Source organism: Vidua chalybeata, chromosome 28 (assembly GCF_026979565.1).
Source record: "Vidua chalybeata isolate OUT-0048 chromosome 28, bVidCha1 merged haplotype, whole genome shotgun sequence".
NCBI lineage: Eukaryota > Metazoa > Chordata > Aves > Passeriformes > Viduidae > Vidua > Vidua chalybeata.
In genome coordinates this window covers 2,742,814-2,756,324 of record NC_071557.1, presented here as the reverse complement: position 1 = coordinate 2,756,324, position 13,511 = coordinate 2,742,814, and the positions used below count along the sequence as shown (strand labels likewise).

Here is a 13,511-nt window from a genome sequence, read left to right as displayed (position 1 = left end):
TGCAAATCACTGTAAAAGGGAACATTCCTGGAAGCTTTTCCCACGGGTTCCCCATGAGGTCTGGTGCAGATTCTTCCAGTTAATAATGCACATGCACTGAAGTACTACAGCATTGTCCAAAACCAGGTATTTGAGGTCTACTGCCCATTTTAAGAATAACTTGGAAAATTTGAAATGCATAGGGATAAGAATTCCACTTGCCTGTCTGATCCATTCCAGCAGCATTCAAACTTGTCAAAAATGCAATCATTCTCATACAGTGAACAGAGTTTACTTCTGAGGTATTCATGCACCTGGAAAAGAGGGATCAGAGAAACTGAGTGAGCATTAGACTCATATACCTATAAAACAGCCTTCCCAGACTGTTCCAAAAGCAAGGAACCTGAGACTGCTCACAAGAGTTCTTTCTTATAAAGAAAACAGCAATTTTTCAGTGGCAACTAAAACCATTTTATGAAAGGGAAATGTTTCACCTCCTGTTTTCTTCAGGATATAACACAGAACATAAAGACAGCCAAAGAGTTGTCATGGTTCTCAAGGCTGGAGATCACCTCTCCACCTCCCAAATTCCCACTGGGTAAGAGGAAGGCTTTTTCAGCCCCAAACACGGGTTTGGTTTCTGCCACTACCCTGCAAATACCACGATCTTTCAACAGGAGTGTGAAATCCCCAAACCTCAGGGATGCTCTGCCTGAATCTACAGACAAAACTGTAACTGCCACATCAAGACTATCAGTAAGACTCAGCTTCTGTCCAGATTTTTTAACTTCCAACCCACATGATTTTCAATACCTGGTATGTTTCCACAGGTCTATTTTCCATATTTAAATCCCAGATCTTCACTGACAGATAATCTCTAGTCATCATGTATCGACCACTGTGGCTGAATTTGACATCAGATATGGAAGAGATGATTTCAGAGAAAAATGATCTGTTGCTAGGATCTTCTGGTTCTTCAAACACTGCCGGAAAAAAAGACAGGCATTTCAAGAGGTCAGTTTGTGTCTCTTTGATACAACATACACCTGAATTACTTTAACATTGTCTCAATAAACTTTCTACCTTGTTTACTCTGTGTTATATAAAATAACTTTTAAGGAGAAACACCTGTAATATAGTTGCCATACTCTCTTATTGTTGTAGTAAGCCAAGGTCAGCTTCTTAATAAATGAATTGTTTGGTAACATGTGAAGTCTTGATCCATACATGCAAGATTTCCAGCACCAAGTACAGACCAAATGGCCTTTAACCACCTGAAGTCTGCAAAAAGCCATTCCTGGTGTTCAAACAGAAGCTGCTACTCATTCACTGTTTTTACTCCAGAAAAATGTAAGTTTATTTAGATTTCAGACTTTAGATCTGTTCAATATACTACAGGAATCCTACACAAATCCACACAGACAATTCAATGTTTGATATACTCTAACAGCAAATGTCCTCTGGCACAGGGAGACACTAAACTGCAGCACTCACACTTTGAATGTCTGTCACAGAGGGCTGATGCCCTCATGTCACACAGGCGAATTGTGCCTTTACTGCTGCTGTAGACAAATGTGCTGCAGCTGTTGGGGTGGAACTCTGCGGCTGTGATCACCTCTGTCAGCTCCTCCATGTTGGCAGGCTTGATATCTACAATATCTGCAGCAGCTCGTTAAGGAATTGCCTCCAGCGAAATGGGTTTTTCCCAAGGTGTTTTTCAGTTTTTGATGCTGTCAGAAATGCTACTTCAGGCTTGTGGGACCCAGGCACAACCCAGGTAAGAGTTAAAATCAAGCCACACAATTTGTCTACAAAGCAAGGTGGTAACATCACATTCTGAATCAGTTTCAAGATAATTCTTACAGCAGCAAAAACTTGCTTCAGTTTTGCTCCACTTTGGTAGTAATTAATTTTAGACTACAAATTATCTCCCATGTATTTCATACAGAACTTTGCTTAAATTCTAATTATACTGCTACATTACAAAATGCTATTTTGTATTAAAAATTTCACACAGGTGTGGCTGCTCCATCCTTGGAAGTGTCCAAGGCCAGGTTGGGGCAACCTGGTCCTGCCCACCTGGATGAGCTTTAATGTCCCCTCCAAACCAAACCATTCCTTCTCCAGAAGCACAAGCCCTTACAATTACTAGGGAGAAGTAACCAGGATTAATGGAGATTAATTCTCTGTATATATACTAAACACTTTTCATGAAAGGAAATAAAACCCAACAGTTTTCCTGCTCCCATCCCACAGAACAATGGCAAAACGATACTAAAACTTCTGTCTGTGATTTCTAGGTGCCACAGGTTGATCCGCAGGTCATCTGCAGACAGGTACGTTTCATAGTCACTATTGATGGAGATGGAATTGATATGATACGTGTGGGCATTGGCAAATATCCTTCGTGGGCTGGCTTCCACCATGAGGTCCATAGGCCTGAACACTGGCACCTGCAACACACAGAGCAGGGCAAGAGTGAGATCCAAACCTACCACAGACATCGGAACTGCTCAGCACAGTCCTTCAACATCCTGAGCTGGATGAAATATCTTGAAAGTCAGTATTTCTGCCAAGTGACATCACAGGAAAGATTATGTTAATGATGTGATGGGGCAGTTCCTCCTGGAGCCATGGGCTGGGAGAGGAGGAATTAGCTGATTGTGAGCTACTCACCCGTAGTGTTGTAACTGTAGTAGGATCCCTATACCGTCCATCCTCCTCCTTTAAATTATAACCCTCGGGTCTTTTGTCCCTTTCACTGATTTTCCATAACTTTATTGTTTTATCTGCAATGAAACAGCCACAGTTTAAAATGAGAGCTGTGGAGAGACACCAGTCATCACTAGCTGATGCCTTCAAACAAGACAAGGCCACCCACATGCACCAAAAAAGACAAAAATGCTGCCTGAGGAAAACAAGACAAGACAAAAAGCATTAAAAAACCTCCTCCACAGTTTGTTCTTTTTATAAGAGTTAGAGAAAGTTTCAGTCAGGACAGGGATTGCTATGAATGATTAATGTAAGCTCTGACACAGGGACTCATATACACTTGAAGGTCTCACATGGGCTGTAAAGCAACTAAATCCCAAATACCCTACCCTGTGCTGGGGACACCTGTGCCCAGAGAAGGCAGAACCACATCCCCAGATCCTTGCAGTTAAACCCTGCTTGATTCCAGCCTTTTGGAGAGTATTAGACCAAATCCTAACAGCAAACCTACATAATGACATGTTATGGTGCAAAATACTCACCATTTGTAGACAATAAAAACTGAGCAGCATTTTTCTGGGGTAACCACCTAATTTTGTTGATCTTCTCTTCAATTTCTAAACTTTTCAAGTAGTCAAACTCTGGTTCATGGCTTTGAAAGGTACTGTAAACATTGTATTCTCCCCTACTGTGAGACTGGGTTTTGTTCTAAAAAGAGAATTAGATGATCAAGACATGTATACAATGTACACTGAGGTACAACCCGCTTGATTTTCATGATCCTGTCAACCAAATGAGCATCATCTCTGTTGCAAGAAATTTAATAAAGTTTCTACTATTTTGGCTAAGAAAACATCAGAGAAGAGACAGTTTATGCAGCAGCTTAAGTTTCCAGAAACTCCTCACAGAATGTGAATCACATCTCCAACAAGTTTTCACATTAATGCTGAGCAGCTGAACGAATTAATATTTTACTTAAATATTTTATTAAAAAAAAAAACAAAAACAAACTTCAACTTCTTTCACCTTTAATTTTTCCACCTTTGCTGTTTAAAGGGAATACTCCTTCCCTTGCAACACAGACACACAAATGGCAAATCTTCTCTGTGAGTATATTCAGCTTTCCAGGCACACTATGGAAATCCCACATGGCACCTCTAAATTTATACCAGCAGCTCCACTATTCTGGTCTATAATCTCCAAAGTCCCCTGAGAGCTTCTGAACTGCTTAAGCAGCTTTTTCTTCCTCATTCTAGAAGGGCAAAAAGCTCAGCACCTCTGCTCTGGCATTAGAGTCACCCCTGTAGTTACCTATCCAGGTGGAAATGTTTGCGAAACAGAAAAATTTGCACAATTCCTCTTTCCAAAAGCTGTGTCTTAGGCACCAAAATATTGCACTGCATGGACTGAACCTTGAATTTCATCCAGTGGGTGAAGAAAATTTGATCCATTTCTGGTGTAGTACTCCCCATGTCCACCTGTAGTGGTTTCAAGCTGAATTTTGTGATTTATTCCTGTCCCACCCACTGCAGAGATTGCACCATCAGATGCCTTTGCTGTGATATGTTCCTGGCTGGGGACTTTGCTCCTTCCTTCTCTGGTGTCTCATGTCCATGGGCTCATTTAATCCCTCAGTACATCACCAAAACTCATCTGATACAACCCTTGCTGACCCACATTTGTCACATTCCTTGCATCATTTTCTCATGCTTCATACCCTGAGAGCTGGCAAGAATTCTTACACTTTAAAGTAAGCTGGGGGTGGGGAAGGGATAAGGGGGCAAAATGCTTAGAAATCATATTTGGCACCAGAATTCTGTACCACACCTGTCCCTTACACTGCTTTTCCCACCCTGGAGAATGGAAGGGACTTTGTTCTAAGCCTCAGTCAGAACTAACAAGTGAAGCTGGGTCACTGCATGGAACAACTTGGAAAGGAAATCTGTTGTGCTGTAGGAAATGCCTTAGGAAAACCAGGGAACTGGGAACTTTCCTTCAATTCCAGACTTAACAACTGAGGCTTAAATATTTTATGTGTGTATTCTAGTAAAACTTTACAGGACCAGAATAATACATAAACCCAGTAACATGTGAAATCCATCCCTGGGATAAAATCAAAATTTAAATTCTCAGTCTCAGGGTGCTCAAAGGGAAAAAAAAGGAGAGGTGTTGGCCCAAGTGCCTGATGTTAAATTCCAATTTAGGTAATTGCACAGTGCCTACGCAAATTCCTCCTCAGTTTCTGTGAGATGCAGTATTCACTTCCTGCCTGGCACTGAGCTGATGTCACTGGCTGCCACATTCCAGCCCGGAGGTGGCAGCAGTTTGGCAGTGGGTGAAGCCACACAGGTTTGCACAGCTCTTCACACAGCCCTTGTCAGTATTTCTCTTCCTGCAGGCGTGGTCTGCAAAGCTCTCCAGTGCAGTATGGCAGAAAGAATTCCAAATAAAACACTTATATTTTAGACACTTTCACATATAAAAACCTGCTCTAGACAGTTTGTTGGAACAACCAACTACCAGTGCATCAGGGAAGTAAGTCCCTACAAAGAAATCATTCCTTAAACACAGAGAAGCCAAAAAATGCCAAAAACAATTCCGTGGAAATTCATCTGACAACCCAGGTGTTCTTCTTACCCCTGGATCCCAGCTGCTAAGGATGTGAGCTTAGATTATGCTCCAAAAACCAAGGAGTCATTTAAATACAGCTCACCTGAGAGCAGGCAAGGAACTGCTGCAACTTTAAGCTACACAAGAGGATTCTTAAATGCATCAAGCTACAACTCATGAATTAAAAGTAATAAAGAAATAAAAGGAAAACAATAAAAAGCCACAAAATACCCCAAGAGCTGGTGCCATGCAGCCCCACTAGATGTCCCCACTGACCGAGGGGAGCTGCTGGCACAGGGACGGTGCCTCGCCTACAGATCAGCCCCCTGCTCTGGGAACCGGAAATCCCAAGCTTCAGGACTTTTAAAATGGAAATTGAAGGAAAAACTAATAAAAAACGAACAGTGGCATCTCAAGGCAGTGAGGTGACATCTCCCTGAAATACATTCTAACCACAGCAACTTCCAACTACAGTCTCAGTCTCAGTTAAAATCAGGCACTGCAGCTCACCTGCCCACTGACATGGAGTAGAGCCCAAAGACCAAAAACCAAGGATAAAGCGAGAAAAGATACCTCTGCTATGGGGATTCTGTGGTTTTACTTGACTGATACCAGAGTGGAAAAGGACATCTGAGGTCAAAGTCACACACTTACTTAAGGGCAACTTTTAATATCCCCAGCTACAGTGAAATCTGAAATCATCGTCACAGCCAGGAAGAGTCATTGTATAAGAACCAACTTCAGCTCCCTCAAGGGTCTTTGTGTCCTACCCCTTTTTGGTTTTCACTTTCAACATTCTTTAGACCACAACCAAAGACTGTTTAAAATAACTTCCATCACAAAGTTCTCATTAAATTTCAGTATTATAATCACTTACCACACAGGCATGCACTTTGTATGAAGGGTTTTATAAAAACATCCTCCTTGTCTTAAAAAAGGGAATAGAAAGAACAAGTAATACAGAGTAATTAGACAGCACTCACCTCCTGCTCCTGTTGAAAGATGACAACTCTCCCTCCCTTGTCTCCTGTTGCTAACAGTTCTCCAGAATGGTTAAATTCTACTGTAGAAATTATATCCGCTGCAGAACAACAAAAATAAATCCCACAGATTAATCATTCTTCTAAATACCAAGTGGCCAAGAAAGGAACGATTTAAAAAAAAAACCCAAACCATTAAAAAAAAATCATACTTTAGTTGAAGGACATCTATAAAATGCAAGTAGAAGTTTCTTCCAAAAAATAATAGTAGTTTTTTAAGCTGTACATTTGAGAAGCATTTATGGATCACCATGTCAGAGCTACAAGCACGGTGTTGTGCATTACTTTGTTCTTAAAGGCTTAATATCCTCAACTTCTTAGAACTGATTTTTGTTCACTGACTCTACTTTAGATAATACAGACTGTACCTTCCTAGAGCAACTGTGTACCTTTATTTTTTCAATTTTTCCTAATGCATGATTTAGATACAGTCATTATCCATATGACCTCAAAGCACCTTTTTTTATTTTTAAGGACTTAATACACATTTGATAACTTAAAGGCAAAAGGTATCATGGGAGAAAAGTTCAGATATCCGTGTCTAAGGAATGCAAGGAATAAACAGCTGCAGAAAATCAGGAACAAACCTCAACAGTCTCCAGGAAACACTAGCAGCTCTTCTGAATGAAGAAGGTTTGCATTACCGCAAATGTTTTTATTAGGGAGTGCTAAAATTAAATTGTGAATATACACTGACTAGAATAGTAATCCATAGTATCAAACTGAGCTGTTCATACTTCAGAAAGGACAAATTACAACTTAAGCTCAAGCCTACCCATTCACATTTCCAAAGGTAGAAATGCTCCCTGGACTCCCAAATAGTTGAATCAGAAGCCAAACCATTTTTGAAACACCAAATTGCAACACAACTCTATAAATGTAATTTTCTGCTCAAGAAACTACTTGAGAGTTTTACATACACAAGTCTTGAGGCCATTTCACTTTCATGCCAGTCAGCTGTAGCTAAACAGTATTTTCTGTGGGATGGTTTCTTTTTTCTCCATTGTATTCATAACATTTTAGACTTCAACAAGATCAATACCTGCTTGACTTAGAGCCAAATGCCAGCTCCACAGAGTTTTGTAATCTTCAGCACAAACTGCCCTAGAGATTCCTCCACCAACCTCCCTGCCACTGTCACCCGGCACTGCTTATACTGGCTGGAATGTCTCCAAACAGAGTCAAGGACAGAAATACAACCTCAGCCTGTACCTCACTGAACCAGGATCCAGATCACACACACAGAAACTTTAATTCCAGTCATTCTATTTGTGACCAAGATGAAGTGATTTATCTTGCATCTGTAAGGCTTAAGATGCAAACCACTGAGCTGCAGATATGGTATTTAATAGGCACCTCTTCCAGGTGAACGGGACATAGAAATAAACAATTCCTCAATACGCAGAAAGAGGGAGGTGCAAACCAAGCAGTCCAATTTTGACTTTTCCACACAATGCAAGGCAGATGGTTGTACTCCTCCAATAGGAAAAGACCTTAAAGTTACCAATTAATTGAAGAAAAACACACTAACATATCTCAGCAGTGAGAAGTACACAGAATAATTACTATTGAGAAAAACAAAGACTTAACACTACAAGCTCTGACAGTCTTGAAACTGATGACAATACAGTGAATTATTAGCAAATCCACTGTGTCCGTGTATGTGGAAAGAGCAGAGAAAAAATTGCCGTAGAAGTCTCATATATCCATCTAAGAACAGATGGATAAATTAATCAAAGTACTTATTTGGTGAAAGTCACGGGAAAGTTTAGAACAGGCAGCAACAGCAGCCAGAAAAACCTTTATTTAAGGACAAAAATCTCTATCTTCCTAGGTCTGATGATGCTGTATATTGTATTTAATAATAATACAAATATCACATAACAGAAAGACAATCACTTTTCTGTGGATCCCTGACATTCTTGCCTTTTTTTTTTTTTTTTTTTTTAATTTTCAGAAGAATCCAAGCTTTCCCCCAGTGATTTCCAAGCTGATACGGATTGTGCTTTATCACAGACTGAAGTGCACAAACAAACTTTCAGCACCCATATCCCACACCTCCAAGGAGTCCAGCAGGCTCAGGCAGGGGTGACAAGGTACTGAAAACTCTCCAGTGCCTGACTGACACTATGCAGATCATTCCAAGTATTGGATCAGTTTTAAATTAAAACCAAATACATTCCTTAGTAGCAATTGCAATGGAAAAATATTAATTTGTTTTAAAACTCAAGATACATCAATAAATCCAATGTGCCTTCCACAATGTAAACTTGGACTGTTCCCTCTCCAAAGGCAAAAAAAAAGGTGCTAAAAAACGTGACAGAAAAAAGTGATTTCTGCTTAAGTAATCCCAAACCAGGGCCAAGATACAGATTTTACAAATAAATCTGTACTAGAAAGCAAACAAACAGTTGTACATTGAAACACAGTAATGACCTGTTTGGAATTCCACATTCCCACACCTTCCTCAAAGGAAGAGCCAGACATCAGGGCACTGGTGCTGAGCTCGGTAGATTTAAAGGTGTTGGAGAAATGCCAGGGGGAACTTTTCAACCTCCCCAGTGCCTGGATTCACTTGTGGATTCTCATCTGTGTTAACATCCTCATTGCCCAAAACATGTACCAATGATAATTGTAATTCCTTGATTTTAGCCCTTTAGCACCACAAGAGAGTATCCCCAACCTGTGGTGTTTTCCTCCTCTCCCTAGGTGGGAGCCTGCAAACACACAGCTGCTCCTGCTGGCCACACGCTGGGAAAGATCCCTTCCCAGTGCCAGGAGCACTTGGAAGGGATATTTAAGGGAGAAGCAGATGTGTAGTGCCCTACTGTCACCACACTAATGGCTGTTGGAAATAGGATGCATTTCAGTGCCCTTTTCTTCCAGCACGATGTCAGAGATAAATAACCACTGACCCTTTTATCTGATACCCAAACCCCTCCTAAGCCACAGAGTTATCTGCTGTCACACCGTAAGCTGAAGATCAGTTTTGTCTTCTCCTCCCCTCAAGCATTTCAGGATACCTCTGACACCAGGATGCATTGTGACATTGCCAGTGCTGAGGGCTTAAAACACTGCATGGCAGCATCAATCACAAGAGATGAAGACATGATTGTGACAAAGACAAAAATCAGGACAGCAAGGTACACCTGCATTCCTGCAGGGCACCTGCAATACCACCAGTACCAAGTGAACCAGGTTTCTCCTTCTTGCCTAACTTGGGAAAAAGAATTCAGAGGTTATTACATCATTTACAAGATCTATCCATCTGTCCTTTAGTTCCATTCAATATCCCTTCACAAACACTTATTGTTGTAGAAACACTTCTGAGACTGCTAAATGCTTTCAAATAATGTTTTTTAGTGACCTGAAAGCAAAGGGGTGGTGGGGTGGGAATCACCTACATAACCTGAAATCTATTTATGAATGACAATGTTCTGCAGCAGGTTGAGCAAAACACTATGGAAACACAGTGCTGCTGCACAGTTGTATCTCCACCTCAGAGATATAAAACTCTATAGTCAAACCAAGCCACTGATCACAAAAATCTCAAACTAAAGAGAGGTTTATGTCCCTGATCCATCAGCACATGGAGACAGGGCAGTGCCTGCTTCCCCCAGAGCCATCCAGAGCTTCCTACAGCTCTCCCAGATCCAGCAGCTACAATCTGGCAAAGCTTTCCTCTCCTTCTGCACATCATCTTTATTTTCACAATCTGGTTTAAGTTTTTTTAAGCTTCAATGAGACACCTTCACTTTTCAAGTGCTCCCACAAAAATCAAACCCACCAGCAAAATCTGGATGCTTGACTGGATTCAAGCAGGACTAAATTCTTCCATGGCAGACATGGAGACAGAAACCAGAGAAGACAGTTAAAAAAAAAAAAAAAAACAAAAACAAAAAAACAAAAACAAAAAAAACAAAAAAAAAAACAAAACAAAAAAAAACAAACAAAAAAACCTTGTGTTTGACTTTGACAGGGAATAGAAAAAGGATACAACACATCTCAAAGCTTCAGGTAAGGCTCTAAGGCCACTGGGCCAGTGCACTGGAAAGAGAACCAGTTCAAATTAAAAAAAGAAGAAGAAAGGAATCCAACAGATCTCAAATGCCTTTTCCCCTGTTAAAAGCAGTGTTTGGAACAAGAAAAACTCAGTGACAAATACTTAAACACACTTTCACACTCTGGGGGCCCTCCACATGTTGCAGTGAATGCAGAACATGTGCACTGTCACCATCAAGTTTTCTGAAACTTTAAAGAAAGGTTTGTGCTGAAGTTTTACCACTGTCCAAATGGCTATGGAAAAAGGGAATAGACCAGCTTCATCAATCCAGACCAGCAAAAGAAAACTGTAATCCAATGACTTCATTCCAGAAAGCCCATGACAAACATGAAAAGCAATTTTGTATTAACTTTGTTTCCAATAATATAATAAAGGGGATTTTATTAGTAGAGAAGAGGCTATCTATTTTAATGTTCCATGAACTTTATATAAACTCTGCTTAGAAAACATGCTTGGTAGGCAAAACATGTCACCTACTCTGCAGCAGCAAGTCAATCATGGCAGGAACAAAGAGAGTCTTTATTTCACCAGACCCAAAAGGTTTCTGTGCAAGTTTTTGGAATCATGTTGATCTGCTGCCTAAGCAGAGAGCAAGTAAATCAGAGTGTTTTCACAAGTGGAGCAATCTCTTGATGTTTCCAAGGACTGAACAAAGAATTGTAACATTTAAAAAGCATTTTAAAATTATTTAGAAAGTATTGTTTATATACCTTCCCAGTGGCTCAAAACACAGTTTCTGAAATTTTCCAAAGGAGCAACTCAAAATCATCTTGTCCATAAAGCAGATCAGATTATTTACAGGTTGGCAATTCTGTCCCAGTGAGTGAAAACCGAATTTGCTGACCTAATGTGGAGACCACGTCCTCAGTTTATCAGCCTGGAAAAGCTATTTTCATCAAACTAAACATCAATCAATCATTCCAAGAATACTTCAGAAACTGTCTCAGAATAAAAACATTAAGAAACCAACTTTTAGGATTAGTATTAAAATCCATGGAAGCTCAAACAGCCTCCAACTGAGGAAGCAGCAGAGGAATGGATAAACACAATGAGAGATAAAGACAGTGAAATATTTGAATTTGATGCACAATTGCTGAATATACCTGAGCCATTCTTCCCAGAGAGAGCAAGAGTATCTGTCCAGGAGAACCTGCAGATGTTAAGTGTCTGGAAATCACTTGTGGGTTGTTTGGTCCTTTCCGATCCAGGGCGAGGCAAAACCTCTCTGCTACAAACTACTGAATAGATGCAACTTCCAGAAACTCCAGCTCAAGTCACAGCTAATGACAGAATTTATGGCTTTTGATTGGACTTTGTTTCCAATAATGGTTTTGTGTTGGAATTATGTACTTCATCATTGGGAAAAAACCCCAATCAAACAATGAAAGACAGTGGAGATAAAAACAAAAGCTCTTCCAAGGCTTCAAATATTTTAAGCAGCTCCACAATGCACTGAGTCATCCCACCAACACCCCACTGCTTGTGATTTGGATTCACTCCTTTATCCAGAGTCTTGATATATTGTGTAATTATCTCTGAAGGTAGATAGTGAGGTGTTAATCCCAAAGTGCACAGGAAGGCTGTTTAAACGATCTTAAGGCAGGGTGACCACATGTCTGTGTGCAGAGGAGAGCTCCCAACACAGGGTATCGCAACTTCACACCCAGGAAAAGAGTGAGAGCAAAATGCCATGCACTGTTTAGTGCTGGTGGTGTAAAAGAAAACACTCCCTGCATTCCAGCCTCATCCCTAATTTAAGTCTTTGGAGAGAGGGAAGGAAACACACGGATTGTATGCTCTAAAGTTACCATGACCAGTTTTACTGTTGACTTCATTTCCCTCTTCTTCATTCACTTGCCTGAAGGATTCCCTGCATTCATTCCGTCTCCCTGAAGTGACTAGGTAACAAATCCAAAGGCAGTTGGGAGAAGGCATTCTTACTCTTCAATTTACTACTTGAGACTCATTCCAGAAGTCCTTTAAATAGATCTCTCCTCTACTAGAGAGGGCATTAAAAATATATTAATTCCTTAAAATATGAGGACAAGAAGAAATGCACATAGAGAAGCCAAAAAGGGGTTATTGCTCTTGTGGCAAAAATCCTCCCTCTGTGCCACGCATCTCTGCCAAAGCCAGCTGGTTCCTTGTTCTCTCCCAAGTACCAGCTCTGGAATTTTGCAGCACACAAAGCTGCCCTCCTTCCCAGGGAGGGGAATTTGTCTGATGGCCAACTTGCTTGTCAGTGCTGTTGGCCCTGCCAGGGCAGACACAAACACACAGGAGCCCAGGGTGCAGTTCCAGCAGACAGTAATTAGGCTGGGTTTGCTTTGCAAACCTGGGAGCTGTACAGAGAGGAGGAAGATTTACAGAGTGCTCCCTGGCCTGCACTTTCACTCCAAGTGAGTGAACTCACTTGAACAGCCCTGGGAGGCTGAAAATTAAAAACATGACCATGACAAAGTCATAATTTTCCTGCTGATGCTGAAAACATTTAGTGCTGTTTGGTGAAGATGCACTTCAGGGCTGAGACTCACCCAGTCCTATTTACATCCCTACCCACACGTAGCATACACAAGATACCAGTGGCCAGACAGGGAATACACATAGTATTCCACAGCATAAATTACTCACCTAAGTAAAATAATCAAATATAAACCTTGCAAGCAGGCCTAAACCACAACTTCGCTCTAATTTCCTGGACTCCTCTATATTCCCTTTTTTTTTTTTTCTTTAATTCACCCTTTCTTCTCCCTTTCCTTTTCCAAATTTGCCAATCCTTTGAGGAAAGATACACTAGGGAAGTTCTAGTTCAACAATGAGTTCAACTTTGGATTAGAAAGCCATTATAATTACTCATTATTATTACTACTACACATTTAATTTTTAACTTTTTATTTGGCTCCCTAAAATAATAGTTTGATACTGCTTGATTAAGCTTTTCCTGTTACTTCCTAAGTCACATTAACATGTCTCATGCCTGCCCTGCTCACTGTGGGCTCTCGGGTAAGCAGGACTCTACTCTTGCATGGCAAAGCACAGCTCAGTGGGCCACATCCTCCTGAGATTGCTCTTTGTGCTGTCAAATCCATGTACCAGCAATGACAGCA

The 13,511-nt window shown here is 40.7% G+C and overlaps 1 protein-coding gene across 2 annotated transcripts in view; it reads right to left on the bottom strand.

The window, feature by feature from the left end:
• PPP2R2A (protein phosphatase 2 regulatory subunit Balpha) overlaps positions 1–13,511 on the bottom strand; it is a 37,829-nt gene that overhangs the window by 3,495 nt on the left and 20,823 nt on the right. For both annotated transcript variants that reach the window (XM_053966565.1, XM_053966564.1), the window contains exons 3-9: positions 6,285–6,382; positions 3,234–3,399; positions 2,656–2,768; positions 2,255–2,432; positions 1,474–1,638; positions 793–962; positions 202–293 (exon numbers count right to left, since the gene is read on the bottom strand). In XM_053966565.1, the coding sequence (XP_053822540.1) occupies positions 202–293; positions 793–962; positions 1,474–1,638; positions 2,255–2,432; positions 2,656–2,768; positions 3,234–3,399; positions 6,285–6,382 (982 nt within the window). The remainder of the gene's footprint in view (positions 1–201; positions 294–792; positions 963–1,473; positions 1,639–2,254; positions 2,433–2,655; positions 2,769–3,233; positions 3,400–6,284; positions 6,383–13,511) is intronic.